Source organism: Asterias amurensis, chromosome 20 (assembly GCF_032118995.1).
Source record: "Asterias amurensis chromosome 20, ASM3211899v1".
NCBI lineage: Eukaryota > Metazoa > Echinodermata > Asteroidea > Forcipulatida > Asteriidae > Asterias > Asterias amurensis.
This window is the reverse complement of record NC_092667.1, coordinates 12,468,580-12,484,405: the sequence shown is the minus strand read 5'-3', so window position 1 is coordinate 12,484,405 and position 15,826 is coordinate 12,468,580. Positions and strand designations below refer to the sequence as shown.

Below are 15,826 nucleotides of genomic sequence, written 5' to 3'. Positions count from 1 at the left end.
AGTACTGCATAGAGGACATTATTGCATGCGACACCGGCCCCGGAGATTCTGTGAGGAGGAATATGAGTCAAAAGAGGGCGCTGTAAGATGAACCGAGAAGTAAACTTTTCACGGACTGTAGAAGGATCTGCTCTTCGGGCAGGGGACATCATCAAACTCGTCGTCTTAGCAATTATATGAAGACAGTTAATGTAGGTACTATTCTAGCTTATTAAAAAAAAATATAGTGTCATGGATTTGGTATTTCTGAGATTTTCAATAGTCTCACTGTACTGACAGGCATGCATGCAAATATAGCTGGTTTTTAATTGTTATTGTCAAAAATTACGTAACATCTCGGAACTCTTTTGATAAATTATTTGCTTTAAACATTTACCGTCAAGTGCTCCATCCATTCAAACGCTGTCTTAAATTTGCACAAGAATGTGATGTAATGCTGCAGCGTCGTTTAGTTAGTTAGTGTTTGTTGACACAGTTAACTCAGCAGTTTCATGCTTTGTCATGACATGTGTGTGTGGCATCTATCTCTAGCTCTCGGTCGATACCGGAAAGATAAGGGGCCGACTGTTGAGCTGCATACCCAGCTAACCTCCACACTGCACCGTGGTAAGACTTTTATACCAATGATAATTTACAGTTAACTTTGAATTGTATGACACTCAAGCCACAGTTTTGTATGTTTCTCTCTTTCATCTCATCATCATCATTGAATCCTCCCCTTGAATCCATTGATGATTTGGAATGGTACTTGGTAGGTTTTCCTCCTGAAGCTTCCGCTGGGGAACTTAACAAGGAGGTCAGGAGAGCGTCGTCTAATTCGGTTTTATATTGTTGTCGTTTAGGACAAGATTGTGAATGTTATAACTACTTTTGAAGATTTGGTGTGATTTATAAGTTTGTACATTATGATTTTTTTTATTAAACAGAAATTACAACAAGACTGACTGAATCTAATCTCTGTTAGTGTACAACACAACTCCAGACCAGACTCCAAGATGCCTCCTAAGAAACCTGCTTCACCTGCTGTTAAAAAACCCGCCAGCAAGGCGGCTACCACTAAGTCACCGACCAAGAAACCAACAACTACAGCTGCAGCCAGTAAAAAACGTGAGGATAGTTTCATCTAGATCAGTATCAGATGGAAATTTGCATCGGGAATAAAGAATATTAATTTATTTGTTTTGCCCATATACACCTAGTGTTAGCACTGTATACTCAGTACTCACACCCGAGCTCTGTGGAGAAAAAAAATCAAAAGCATATTACTCAGGTGGGATTTGAACTCACGACCTTTGCAATTCTAGAGCGTGTGTGTTATATACCAACTAGACCACTCAGATTGCCCGGTAACTAGAGGCTAGATAATTTCATCAACAATCTGGAGTGCTGTTTGTTGTTTTTGCATCAAAGAAAACAAAATTTAATTGTAATGAGAATAAGTAGGAGCTAGTACAAGGGCCAAGTAAAAAAAAGAAAAAGAAGTTGATCGTCCCGGTTTTTCCAAAATGAGGAACTGGAAGATGCAAGGGCCTTTTTATTTTTATTTATTTATTTATATTGGGTGGCCGCCAAGCATTTTAATTCAAACTGGCCACCAATTCTTCAGTTTAAAAGTCACCACTTACTTTTAATTAGTTACAAGTTCTTAAACGATTAGTTACTTTAATAAGAAATACGCAGAAATATTTTGAAATAAAAGTGTAAAATAAAAAATAGTAAAAAAACAGATTTGGCCTCAAAAAAGGAGTAGGGAGGGGGTGATCAAGTGGTATTTGTTTTTATTTGGCCAAAGGGGAAAATGAACGGGGTTTGGGTGGGGGAGAGATCGTCAAGGACAATTAACCTCACAAATTCTATATTTTTCTACAACTAGCGGGAGCGGCCGTGAAGAAGCTTGTGGCAAAACCTGAAACGAAGCCTGAGCCAAAACCAGAAGCAGAACCTGTAGCACAAGGAATAACAATCGCGCTTGCTGCCCTCACCCAAGAAGTGCTGGCTAAGACTGCCGCTTATCGGGAAACTAACAGGTAAGAACATATTCTTACTCCAGAGAAATGGTTTAGTTAGGAATGCGAACATTTCCACAAGTGATGAACTTTTTAGTCTGCTGTAACCTAGTGTCCCAAGAAGTCCAGTGTTGCTTTATAAGGATAGTGTTCATTCCCTAGTCCAATTCCTTTTCTTTCCTCATAAAACCTTTGACCACCCCAACTTCCTACACCCCCCCTTCTCCTGGCTCTCCCTCTCACCCAACCCCCTTCCCTGCCTGCCTTACTATCTTCCCATTCCAATTGACAACCTCACGTGTCATGGCTGAGTCGATAAGAGCTCCGAACTCAAGCTCTGATGCTTCTGTTCAGCAGAGTGTGGGTTCGAATCCTGGTCGTGACACTTGTGTCCCTGAGCAAGACACTTAACTATAATTGCTTCTCTCCACCCAGGGGTAAATGGGTACCTGTGAGGGCCGAGATGGTTCTTGTGATTGATTTAGCTTATAGTAGCGCATATTTGTTGCACAGGCTGATATGGGAGCTGAGATGGTTTATGGGATGACTTAAACTGCCCAGTGACCACGTGTAATGTTTTAAGTGCTTTGAAGCGACCTCCGGGTTATTAAAATTTATTATTATCCTCTAAAATACAATTGTTCATTTGAGTCATCGGCAACGGCAATCATTCACAAACTCCATGTTAAGTTTGTGTTTTCTTATAATCAAACAGGTGGCCGTTTGTCTACGATGTTTCTGGCAATTCAGCCACCTTTCTGCAATATCGGGACTGTAACATGATACAGGCTATGAATCCAGATAGTTTGAGTCCAGAAACCATACGTATGGCCCTGCTAGGAGGTTTGAGGTTAGTAAGTGTAGATGTAGACCTTATCTGTTTTATGACATATATCAGTTTTCAGACTGTCAAAATCTTCCTGATTCTGCAGAAAGTTCCCTGAAAATTACCCAAAGTTTACATTTTCAGATTTGATAATCCGCCAGATATTACTATAGTCCATTACCAGTGCAGCACCCTTGTTCCACAGTGTATGAGTTCCAACCATCCTAGCCATACAATGACTTTTTTGGTGCGTTGGTGACGTCATTGGTCGTCGGTGTAAGGTGCAAAGAGAAACAAAAGAAAAGGAACAGAAATTACCCAAAGTTCACATGTTCTGATGAACAGGTTTGACAATCCGCCAGATTCACAATTTGATTTTTGGGGTTGAACAAAGAATTGACTAGAGTGGGATTCGAACCAACGACCTCCGGATTAACGTGCCGGCGCTCTACCAACTGAGCTATCTAGCCCTATGTTGGCGGTGTCCCTATTTTGTCAATATCTTTGTTCGGGGGTGCCAGTCAAAAGTCATACAACCGTTAACTGCCGTGTAGCCAGGGATCACACCAAAATTACGATACAACCTGGGAAGCGGCAGCCAGGGGATCACCTTAAGGGGATGCGACCATAGAGTTATATATAAGAACTAGAGGGCGCACAAGTGATGCTTCGTGCACAAACGCCACGGGACCGCAAGATGACAAGCGCGTCATTCTGCACGCGCGTTGAATATGAAATACACGTTTGAGTTTTTTTTTATTGAACGCTCACGCGATGCTGTTTGTTCAACTTACAAAATGGCCGCACAAACACACGCTGTGAGATAGCTGTTTTGTCAACTTAGAAAATGGCCGCCTGGGCGCATGCCGGGGCGCGTATAAAGGCAAGTGCGCTCTCTAGTTCTTATATATAACTCTATGGATGCGACTTTTTGTTTCAGATTCACAATTTATTATATATTACCATTGCAGTACCCTTGTTCCACACTGTACAAGTTCCAACCGCCTTAGCTGTACAAGTACTTAGTTGGTTCAGCGTGTGCTAAAGTTCTCAGTGTTAGGTCATGTCCAAAACAGTGACGTCGGCTACAGCTACAGCAACGGCTAGCTCAGTGCGTCTGCAAGTGTTGAAGATTAAGCAGACGCGTGCCATCTAGCTGTGGCAGTATCTGAAGTCTTTGTTTCAGGCACGGCCTGTTTTTGACCTGAGTTAGCCCTAACCGTAGTCCCAAACTCCAACTTTAATACAGCATCAGAAGACCAAGCTGTTTTGATCTTTTAAACAAATATTTCCGTTTTCTTTTGTAGGTATGGGAAGCCTGTTGTGGTCAATTTGGGTGACTGTGATTTGTTTGATGCCTGCGTCAAAAAGTTTGATTTGGTACAGAAAGGGCTCATGGGAGATATTCTCTCCAAGGAGATTCTGAAAGAGGAAAAGTAAGTTCTAAACATCCACCGTCTATTTAGGAATTCTTTTAAAGGCACTGTACACATTTTTGGGTTTTTTTTTTACTGCTCCTTGAACACCCAGCAGGGTGGATGTAAGTGCGCATTACAAGTCTTTATTGTTATAGATGGATTGCAATACGCGTCATCGACCGCCATCTTTGATGTATTTTACAAGTGAAAAGTGCATGCATGTACGCGCTGCGCATGACTCTCACGCAGTTTTCATGTGTAAAATATATGAAAGATGGCGGTCGATGACGTGTAATGCAATCCATCTATTATTATGTATAATTTGCCTTTAAGATTGAGAAATTTTTTCTGTCCTCAATGACCAATCCTGTAACTTTGTCATTGATTCTTCATTCCCCAGGTACATTTCCCTCGTTAAGGAATCCGACGGTTCAGAATATGACGCTATAAGATTCCTCTCAGAGATCGAGAACTTCACGTTTATCCTCCTCTCCAAGATCGGCCCTCCTGAATCTCTGAAGAAACAAGTCTTTGTGGTTGAGATCAGCTGATGAGTTTACTTTGGGTACAAACCGTCTGGCATTGGTGAAATAAGCAATTTACAAACGTTACATTTGAATAATGTCTGATACAATGACTTGCATATTTACACAAGTTAAATTTGAATTCCTAAGACTTGGAGCCACACGTTACTTTTTTTAACTTGACTAAACTATTGAGAGTTACACTCAATTCAGACAGGCGCTGTAGAATCGCCCCAAACCAAATAGATTAGAAGCAACTCTAGGTCCAGCCAAATAAATTTGGTTCCAGACAGGCGAACTGAACACAAAAATTAAATTAGGTTTGGCTCAGCGTCGTTCAGAACAACTGCAACAGTCTATCTTTTGACTTGAAGCGCATCCAGTCGCTCATAAATTTTTCAGACATTGAACTTTTCATGTACTTAATTCAATTATTTGGTTCAGCTTGAACAGCAATGTGTTTTTTTAGTGTGTGCGTGCGTGCGTGTGTGCGTGAAGTCTTTTCAATGATTCAAAAGGTAGAAATTTTATTTTTTTTTAAATGGAATTCATGTAAACATTTGTAGTATCTTATCCGTCCAGTGTAAACAAATGAGAAATATATATGAGAGCTTATATTATTTGTATAAATTGATTGATAAAATATTAAATGCATTTCCCACCTCCAACTTTGGAGCTAACTGGTAGTTTGTTTGTATAATTTGTCTTTTGTCCTATATTCACAATTCAACAACAAATAAATTCACTTTTTTTTTACATCATTTGGGGTTGCAGAAGAGTTGATATTTTTTTATTATTAAAAACAGATACCTGTAAAAAATAGTTTTAACAAATTAAAAACACACATTAACAAAAAATGTCAGCACCATTGATTAAAGATAAAGTTTTTAATTCACAATTTTTAAAAATTATGTTTCATAATTATAAAAAGGCAATGACAAAATCTGAATGCATTTTACAAGTGCTTGTGTACCTCACAATCTGTGATTGTAAAAGTACTGTTGCAATTTTTTCCTTCTTTTTTTTTAGAACAGCAAGGAGCATGAAATGACCCTTCCCTATTGGTTGAACCTGTGAAAGTATATTAAGATGATTTTGACTTGAGGCCATCTGGCTCCCAGAATAACACAATGACAAACACACAGTTTCCTGTTTAACACAGCAATGGAACCAGACTAATGTTGCTCAATCCTCAGTTTGAAGCCAAGGCCATTTTCAAAACCAGGGTCTTGGCTCTGGCTTGATGGCTTGATAGCCAAAGCCAGATCGAATCCTTGCTTTCACAAGAGCCTTTTGTGTTGTAGCCAAAGCCAGGTTGAATCCTTGCTTTCGCAAGTGCCTTTTGATTTGTATTTTAGTAAGAACAAAGCGGCTACCAGATGACTCAAAACACCTGTAACCAAGCCCTGTTTCTAGCAACTAGGCTGAACCTTTGTTAAAAACCTGTCAAGTTAACCCAGTTCCATTTCTGCAACCTCCGGGTTAGTAGTTTTTTTCCTATTTGCTTTTTTAAAAACCATTACTCTACTTTAGAAGGGTCTATTAATTCCGAGCATAACACACCGAAAAGATTGGGAAATTGAGGGAGCATTTAGTAATAATTGTACAGAAAATATAAAGTAGTACCCTTATACACCGATGAGTGGCACTGTATGCTCAGTACTTTCCTGAGTTCTGTGAACAAAATTGACAGGCAAATCATTCGGGTGGGATTCGAACCAATGACTTTTGCACTGCTAGAGTGGTCTTACCACTAGACCACAGAGATAGTCTGAAACCTAGAGACGGGTCCGAATCCCAATTACCGAAAATGCTTATAAATTTATCTTTCCTTGGCAAATTCCATCGAGCCAAAAAGGTTAGCAGCCAGAGTACAGTGAAGTTACGTCTCAAACGGTTCCATGCATTTTTTTTTATAGCTGACAAGATTTGCAAAACACACAGTGTCTGTGTGCATTAATATGGCATTGAGCAAACGCTGCAACAGTTTAAAAACCTTTAAATAAAAACACTCCAGTCTTTAGAAAATGATTAAAACATGATTGCTGTGCACTATAGCCTTCAAAAGAAGTACTTTGTAAATGTAAAATTTATCAATCTTTTTAGAAATGGACTTACAAAAATAGGATGTTTTTGTTTTAAAAACTGTTAAGTACTGTTTGGGGACCATGTTAGTAAGAAAAAAAACTAATAACACTACATAACTAAGTTAATGGTTAAGATGTATCCCAACATATTTGCATTTGTCGCTCCTTCAAGAAATCTTAAAGAAGTTGGTGGAGAGCTTAAGAAGTAGTCATGACTTATAGAGGAATAATATCATACTTATAAGCAATGGTCTACACCAAGCTGAATTGAACGTCTATGACAAATGGCTTTGGCTGCTGGCTGAGTATTCTAGCCACAGCCTCAGCTGGGACATATCTTAACCATGAATATAACTCCTTGACTTTGGACAGCCCCTCCAGACCAAATTTTTGTTTTGTTGCAAATTTCATGCTGGGGCACAAAAATGTATTAGTATCCGTAGTGGTTATACTCAAAGCCAAGAAGGTACACTCTAAAAAAAGAAATAAAAAAATCGTTGTCATAATTTAAAGTAAGTTTGTTACAACTACAGCAGAAGAAAGGTTGTCTTGATAAAACAACTTCCCATCTTGTGATTGTGACTTGATTGTTAACTTACTCAAATCATCAGTTTCCAGTCAGAGTCCATTTTAAAATCCAAGTTCAAATTCTTAATGCATTCTATTTAAAAAAATAATAACAACCTGTACTGATTTAAAAGAGTTAAAACCGCCCATCACTTTAAGTACAAAACACATAGGTACAGCCTATAACATTACACTCACTTCAAAGTTAAAACGAAAGGTTAAAAAAGCTTATCTAAAAATGGTTACAGATGAGGGATTTCAAACAGATGCATCGTCAATGAACTTCGGCCTGCCTCTTTCTTAGAAGGCGGGGCACGACATGGTGCTGACGTCGCCCCCAATCTCAGCTGCCGTCTTGAAGTTCAGAAGATCCCCTTCTATCGTGATATCACGCATGCAGCCGACGTACTTCTCGTTGGTTGAGATGCCTTGATGAATCGTTTCAGGTTCATCTACACGTGGAGCAAGATAAGCGAGATTAACAAGATGGTTTGGGAACTTCTTGGATTTTGTTCTTAAGAGCGACTATTATAAACCAATATTGAAACTTCTTGAATAAATCTGCTCTAGCAATGCAAAGGTTTGTGGGTTCGAATCCCACCCTAGACAACAAGAAAAAGTCAATGTTATAACTTTAACATTGCACAAATCCATGTAGAAATTTGACGTGCATGGTGTGTTGCAAATCCATACCCAATTATGCTCCATCACCATTTTTTATTTTTACTGATTTATTAAGACAGAGTAGCCTTACATTTTTACAACTGCTATCCCTAAGGTCCATGTGTATAAACAGTAAAAATTAAACAGTTGAGAAAATCCAAGACAAGTTAAGTAAACTAAATGAGAGGCAAACATATAAGAGCTAAGACCACGTTTAACCTGGAATAAACAGAAGCCAGTAACCATCAAAATGGCAAGATTCAATACACATACAAACTGGACTCAAACATTTGAAAATCATCAGGGCCCAATTCCATGGCTCTGCTTACCGTAAGCACAGAATCGGCGCTTATGGAAGCAGGGAATTCTGTGCTTACGGCAAGCGTATTTCACGGGTTAGTGGCAAATTTGGGCTTCTGCGCGTGTGTACTTCACGTTATTAGGCATTCTACGCTTACAAGGCGCTTGCACGTAAGCGGGGTATCCCGACTGTAAGCGCAGAATTGAGCAATGAAATTGGGCTCAGTACCGTAGGGCAAGCTAATAGATAGTACAAAGTTAAAGTATGAACAATTGTTAAAGACGAGGAAACAATTGATCACATAAACAAAGACTTACCTGGGAGACCACCAAAGTAGAGAGGATGTTTGGTGTTAGCAGCCACGGCATTACCAGTACCTTCAACTCTAGGGCCTGGGTCACCATCAACAATCAACTGAAGGATGTGGCCCTCTTTGAGAACTGTCAACCAAAAATAACAATAATTATCATCATAAGAGATTTATATTGCGCAATTTTGACAAAAATGATGAAGCGAGCTTTACAACCGGAAGTATTAAAAACGTTTTAGATAAAAAGTACTGAAGAATTATATAGTACTTAAAGGCAGTGGACACTATTGGTAATTACTCAAAATAATTGTTAGCATAAAACCTTACTTGGTAATGAGTAATGGGTAGAGGTTGATGGTATACAACATTGTGAGAAACGGCTCCCTCTTAAGTGACGTAGTTTTCGAGAAAGAAGTAATTTTCCACGAATTTGATTTTGAGACCTCAAGTTTAGAATTTGAGGTCCCGAAATCAAGCATCTAAACGCACACAACTTCGTGTGACAAGGGTGTTTTTTTTCTTTTATTATTATTTTGCAAGTTCGAGGACTGATTGAGCTCAAATTTTCACAGGTTTGTTATTTTATGCTTATGTTGAGATACACCAACTGTGAAGGCTAGTCTTTGACAATTACAAATAGTGTCCACTGCCTTTAAAACATTTTAGATAAAAAGTACTGAAGAATTAAAGACTACTTAAAAATCTACATTTAAGCACAGTTACATAAATGCAAGATTGAACCCTGAAATTGTCTTTTTTTTTTCGCTTAAAAGTATCAATGTTTGTAAAATTTTTGGTCAGTTTAATAATCAGTAAATTCTGCAAAATCTAGAAGCCAGCATAATTATATATAAACTGTAAAATAACAAGAGCAGAAATTGCAATAAATTTACAATTACAAATGCTCTCCAGACTCTCAGGAGTACCTACCTTGGATGTCATGCCAATTACCATCGCAGAGGTAAGTGGAGCCCTCTGGTGGTGTGTATGTTGCCTCGTTAGGTCCATCGCCATTCTCAGCCGTCAAAAACAGCTGTCAAAGCAGAACACAAAAACAATTGTTAACATTTTGTTGTAGAAAATAGAATTACCAACCAAACGGACCTATTTACTCGGCCAGAGTTTCCCTTGTGGTAAGGTAAAAATGAATCTCAGTGAACCCTTGCTCCCTCGTCATTTTCCCACAAAGCCTGGTTAATACATCCTGCAAAATGCTTCATGCGAAGCAAAATTTCATGTGTCACAAGAAGTTATTTGTGTGTAAGATTTTAATATTGTCTAGTACAATGGCATGCTCGATCACAAGTTATCGCTTACATATTTGAGTTCCTAACACTATGAAGACAGTTGCTGTGTCTAATGGTTTAGGGCAACCTCCAGTAGAGAAAACCCTGGTACCACTGTGCCATACATATCCATTCAAAAATGTGAATGGGTGTTCACTGTCTCTTCTGTAACTGCGCAAAAGCTTGCCCCTAAACATGTGACATAGCAACTGTCTCGGATAGTCTGAGGAATTCAAATTTTGATCAAGCACGTCATTGTTCAAGACAATTTTCAAATCTAACATGCAAATGGCTTATTGGAAAAACTGTGTGCAATAATTATTGCGCCACCGAAATTCACTTCGCATTCACCATCGCAGCAAGTATGAACTGGGCTTAACCCGTGGGAAGACCCTCGGGTGTAAACTCACCACTCCATCCAGCACCTCCAAAGACAAGAAGTCACCCTTAGGATTCTGGACAGACATTAAGATGGCTGTAGACACTCTGGGCTTGATGGACATACGCATGTCAAAGTTTTGTCCAACAGTGAAGGACAAAGCTGTAGAATGATGAAAGGGGGGAATTCAAGTTTGAGGCTTTGCAAAGGTGGATAGAATAATAATAACAATAATAATTATAACAATAATAACTGTAATTGTAAAGCGCCAAATTGCTAAAGGATACAGGGCGCTGAAGAAAGAAGGGAAAACAAGACAGTACAAAGACAAGGTCGATCAGCTATGAAGGGGGGGGGTTTAGAGTGGTTCTCAGTGAAACAAAAATCGGTTTAGCTACACGTAAAACACATTTTCGAGACATCTCTGTGGACATTGTGTTTTGTATGTTACAAAAAGTACCCAAATCCTTTAAGCAACCCTATCAACGATGGAAACTGGCACATGTTGAGTCACCATGCAAATCGTTAAAATAAAATATTTTTGTGTGGATTTTTTTTACTAATGTTTTAAAAACTACAACACCTCAGCAAGTAATATTAAGGGAATCTTTCTACCATCATTATCTTTAAATTAAATGTAAAACTGTGGACATTTGTGTTTTGTGTCACAAAAAGTACCCAAAACCTTTAAGCAATGCCATGAAATAGGACCCTGCTTGAGGGTTGGTTCTCGACCTTTTGACTGGTGCAACATTTTCCATGGAAGTACATTGTGTATACAAAGTAATGAATCAGTTTACACTGTGAGTAATCCATCTGGAAGGGGGTGGGGGCTGGGGGAAGAGTGAGGGGAATGGGGGGGTGAAAAGGGGGTTCTAAAATTAGACTTAACAATTTTAGACAGCAGTTGAACCAACACTTACTCTGTTTAACATAACCTCCATCTGAGCCAAAGAACACTCCAGGTTCTAGGATCCCTGTGCATGGCTGGACCTCGATATTCTCGACTGGATCACCCAAAGAAACGCCCTCTAACAAGAAGTTACGAAGACAACCAACGAAGCTGACCCGAGATACGGGCTGCACAATACAAGAGAAAATAATTTATGATTAACATGGTTTGCACTTAAGTTTTTTAGTGACAGACCAGTAAGATCAATCAACTTGGCATTTCACTATTCATCCATTTTTTTATATTTTATTTTTTTTTTTTTTTTTGGGGGGGGTGTCAAAATTTGAAACAATACTTTAAAAAAAAGGGTGACCCTTTGAATAAGTACGAGCAGAAACGGCAAGTGTGCTAGTAGCTCTTTAGGTTTTTATTTATAATCGGTATACACGGTGAATCTGTTGGGTGAAGACACACAAAAGATGTCAGTACCAATCTCCGGCCCCAAAACAGAATGGTCTTAAACGGAAAGCAGCCCGCAGAGGGCGCTAGCCATGCAATGTAAAGCAACTAATTACGAAACACAAAAATAAACGCTGGGGATTCGCATCGCACCCGTGACATAAGGAAGATTGACATGTACGATAATGGCACTTTCGGAACACATAAAATTGATCGTTCATGTGTGACCATGGCACTAAAAGAGTAAACTCCCCGAAATGACATTGGTAACAAATTAGGCCAATATTTACAATTACAGTTTTTAAAAACTTACATCGACTTTATAGAAAGGTTTGCGGTAACACCATGTAATGACTATCTCTAATGAGTTGGGGGTGGTTCTGAAAAGAACCGTTGGTTTCAACTCGACGTTTCGATCAGTACGCTCTGATCGTCTTCTGGAGAAAGTTCTGGAGAACCAACGTTTCTTTTCAGAACCACCCCAACTCATTAGAAATAGTCATTACATGGTGTTACCGCAAACCTTTCTTTATCATATTTCCACCATGCAAAGTTTCAAATCCTACTTACATCGACTTTGTTGTCTTTCATTGCATCTCGAACATCGGGATCAACACCACCTAAGTATATCGGTGTAGTGGTGCGAAGGAAGCGATTGGCCCCACCTATCTCATCCTTGTTTACCAACACGCCATCGACGTAGACCTCCCCGACAGCACCGACTCGGTTCACCTTCACCTAGAATCAAAGAAAAATAAATGCAATGTTGTTGAAGGGTTTGGGTACTTTTTGTATGACACAAAACACAAATAATAATAATAATAATAATACACAGTTTTTATATAGCGCTTCACACAAAAAGCCTCCAAGCGCTCTACAAGAAAAAAAAAAAAACAATATTATAAATTAACATAATTAAAGATAAGCATATATACACGGAAAGCGGCAGAAAACAACAGAGAACTAATTGAATAAATAGGTTTTGAGCAGTGATTTGAATTGACTAGCAGTTTGGGCAGTTTTTATGTGGTTTGGCAGAGAGTTCCAGAGTACAGGTGATGAGTAAGCGAAAGAGCGATGACCGTATGTCTTTGTACGTGTGACTGGTGTTTGAAGTTGGGATGAAGAGGCAGATCGAAGAGCTCAAGATGGTTTGTGAGTGTGAATGAGTTCTTGAAGATACTCAGGTACACAGTTTTACATTTAATTTAAAGATAATGATGGTAGAAAGATTCCCTTAAAATATAACTTGCCGAGGTGCTGTAGTTTTTAAAATATTAGTAAAAAAATTCCACACAAAAAATATATCTTAGTTTAACAATTTGTATGTTACTCACCGTGTGCCAGTTTCCATCGTTGATAGGGTCCGGTGATTCAATCAGTTTAGGTCCACTCCCATAATCCCATCCGAACACAAACTTGCCATCACGCATAAACATCCCCGTGTAGTCGATGTGACGAGTGTCCGTGGTAAACATGATCAGACCGTTACGAGCGGCAGTCTTCACCTCAATCTGCATTTCCAAACTGATGGAGAGAATACACAGAAAGATCAGTCATTCATGATCAATAATAATAATAATAACAACAATTTATTGATTTGTGTTGCGCCCATACCATAAAATGTACAAAAGTGCTTAAAAAAATAATCAAGAAACAGTTAATATACACAACAGCAGCAAAAGGACAAAAAAGAATGATTGTATCAGGACTATGAGCGCTAAGCATGAAAGTTTGCGAGCGCGAAAGCTTGCAGGTACAAAAGCCTGCTTACATTTCAATTTATCTTTGGTTTTAAAAGCCCTACTCTACAGTTTAGAGTGTTCCATATGGTTTTATCTTCATATTCTTTTTGAATTTGATCTAAGTTGATAATAAAAAAATTAAAAAAAATTTTTGTAAGTATTCCTTGTTAATATTAATAATAATAACAACAAATTCTTATATAGCGCATTTCACAATAAACCGTATCAATGCGCTTTACTTTAGTCCACTGGTCATTGGGCCAATAACCATCCCTTTAATCTTTCTCAGCTCCCATTAGGGAGTATACAGCCCCGAGCTTTTCATTCACAATATCAACCTCTACCCTCGCAGGTACCCATTTATACCCCTGGGTGAAGAGAAGCAATTATAGTAAAGTATCTTGCTCAAGGACACAAGTGTCACGACCGGGATTCGAACCCACACTCCGGTGAATTAGCACCAGAACTTGAATTCGATGCTCTTAACCACTCGGCCGTGACACTCTACGACAGAGAAACCAGTAAACCAAGAGACAAACTCTTCACAACTCACTTTCTCTTATACTTCTGATCCAATGGTGGGAACTCCAATCGAGTCTCTTCTGTGATTCCAAACTGCTGAGCCCCGACGTCCTCAACAAGCTGCTGCCCAGCACCGGCAACCCTCGGCAGGGCACAGGTTCTGGATTTAGGGCCTTGCGTTGTGGTCATCAGAGTGGTTGGGATGGTGGCTTGAGTGTATTCAGCCCCAGTGGTGTTGGACGAGGCTTCAGTAGGTACCAGGGATCCAATTGGACAGCTGTTGAGATTGGCGTTGTTATCGGAGATGATCTGATCGGAGAAGCTGATGGCTCTGTTGACAAGAGGAAAGTATTTCAAAATTATGCCTTTATTAAAATGTGCTCTTTAACTTTCAGTGACAAGAAAGCAGGACCAGTTATAAATAACATAACAAGGGTTAAAATTAGTAATGAAAGAAAATGTGCTAATGTAGTTCAACAAACTCGACTTTAAACCGCCTTTTCTCAGTTTTATTCTCTCGCATCTCTTGTGTTTGTAATGTCACAACTTTTGAACCAAAGGTGGTATCAACATGGGGTTTTAACAGCATTAAAGCATACATAAAAATGAGCTTTTCGAATGTTTAAAAAAAAAATTAAAATTATATGACAGGTCGACAAACAACTCATTTTTCATAATTGCATTACATAGTTCACTTACTCGAATCGTACTGCCAGATCTGATATGCAACCAATGAAATTTTTGTTTATTGGAAGAATGGCAGCGGGGAAGAAGTCCGCCCTAGGGAAGCCTCCGATGAGGAAGTAACCGTCAGTGCGCATCGATCTCTTCTGGAATCGCTGGAATACTGAGTCGACATCGTCAACTATGAGGGTCAACCTGTAAACAAAGTGTAGAAACAAAATTATTAAACATCAGTAGAAGACAACGTGTCAACTAGGGGCCAATCTCATAAAACATGTAAGCAGCTGTTTTGTGCTTACAGCGTGTCCCTAAGCAGAATTTCTATTTCATAAAGCTTTTTTTATGTAAGCAAGGGCAACTGCTCGCTAACCCGCGGTTAGCACCCGAGGCAATAACGAGGGGCATGTAGGCAATAACCAGGGGGGGTATACAGGCAATCAAGCCTGCCTGCAAAGCACTGGACAAGGGGTCCAGTGAGCTTTGAGATCCCCCTCGCCTGATAGAATAAAACTCTTACTTCTTTCCTCTCTTGGTCACAGAGACCGTATGCCATTCTCTGTCATTCTAACCTCAATTGTTACAAAACTTAACTCATCCTAAAGTCCTAAGATTCATTACTAAGTTAGGAAGAGTTTGGTGAAATCGACACCTGCCTGCTAAACACTGGACAGGACGGGTCAAGAGAGCTTTTAGATCCCCCTGCCAGATGATAAAATAAAACTGTTACTTCTTTCCTCTCTTGGACACAGAGACTGTATGCCATTCTCTGTCATTCTAACCTCAATTGTTACAAAACTTAACTCATCCTAAATCCTAAGATTAATTACTAAGTTAGGAAGAGTTTGGTGAAATCGACACCTGCCTGCTAAACACTGGACAGGACGGGTCAAGAGAGCTCTTAGATCCCCCTGCCAGATGATAAAATAAAACTCTTACTTCTTTCCTCTCTTGGACACAGAGACTGTATGCCATTCTCCATCATTGTAACCATCTTTGTTTGACTGAACCACAATGCTGTCCGATCCGCTGTCAGCGACGACGTGTACGTAGCCGGAATATATCAACACAGCAACAAATTCAGACTGATGGAGAGAAACGGGGAAAAAAAAGAACTTTGAATTAGAAATCAATTCCCTGAACTTTTGTCTTCTCTGTTA

The 15,826-nt window shown here is 39.2% G+C and overlaps 2 protein-coding genes across 5 annotated transcripts in view; one reads left to right on the top strand and one right to left on the bottom strand.

Moving 5' to 3' along the window:
- Positions 1–86: 86 nt before the first annotated feature.
- On the top strand, positions 87–5,454 carry LOC139952741 (IQ motif and ankyrin repeat domain-containing protein 1-like). 2 transcript variants are annotated; one of them, XM_071951952.1, is made up of 6 exons: positions 87–191; positions 927–1,107; positions 1,874–2,027; positions 2,722–2,856; positions 4,140–4,268; positions 4,651–5,454. In XM_071951952.1, the coding sequence occupies exons 2-6, from the start codon at positions 996–998 to the stop codon at positions 4,799–4,801; spliced, it is 681 nt and encodes a 226-aa protein (XP_071808053.1). In that variant the 5' UTR covers positions 87–191; positions 927–995; the 3' UTR covers positions 4,802–5,454. The 2 variants fall into 2 exon arrangements, with proteins under 2 accessions (XP_071808053.1, XP_071808054.1); XM_071951953.1 differs by lacking the exon at positions 87–191 and adding an exon at positions 473–606.
- The window catches only part of LOC139952740 (laminin subunit alpha-like), a 71,473-nt gene continuing 60,588 nt past the window's right edge, over positions 4,942–15,826 (bottom strand). For all 3 annotated transcript variants that reach the window (XM_071951949.1, XM_071951950.1, XM_071951951.1), the window contains 10 exons: positions 15,606–15,751; positions 14,685–14,864; positions 14,017–14,316; positions 13,056–13,245; positions 12,289–12,456; positions 11,291–11,447; positions 10,399–10,529; positions 9,633–9,735; positions 8,710–8,832; positions 4,942–7,880 (listed from right to left, as the gene is read on the bottom strand). In XM_071951949.1, the coding sequence (XP_071808050.1) occupies positions 7,729–7,880; positions 8,710–8,832; positions 9,633–9,735; positions 10,399–10,529; positions 11,291–11,447; positions 12,289–12,456; positions 13,056–13,245; positions 14,017–14,316; positions 14,685–14,864; positions 15,606–15,751 (1,650 nt within the window). In that variant the 3' untranslated portion in view covers positions 4,942–7,728. The remainder of the gene's footprint in view (positions 7,881–8,709; positions 8,833–9,632; positions 9,736–10,398; positions 10,530–11,290; positions 11,448–12,288; positions 12,457–13,055; positions 13,246–14,016; positions 14,317–14,684; positions 14,865–15,605; positions 15,752–15,826) is intronic.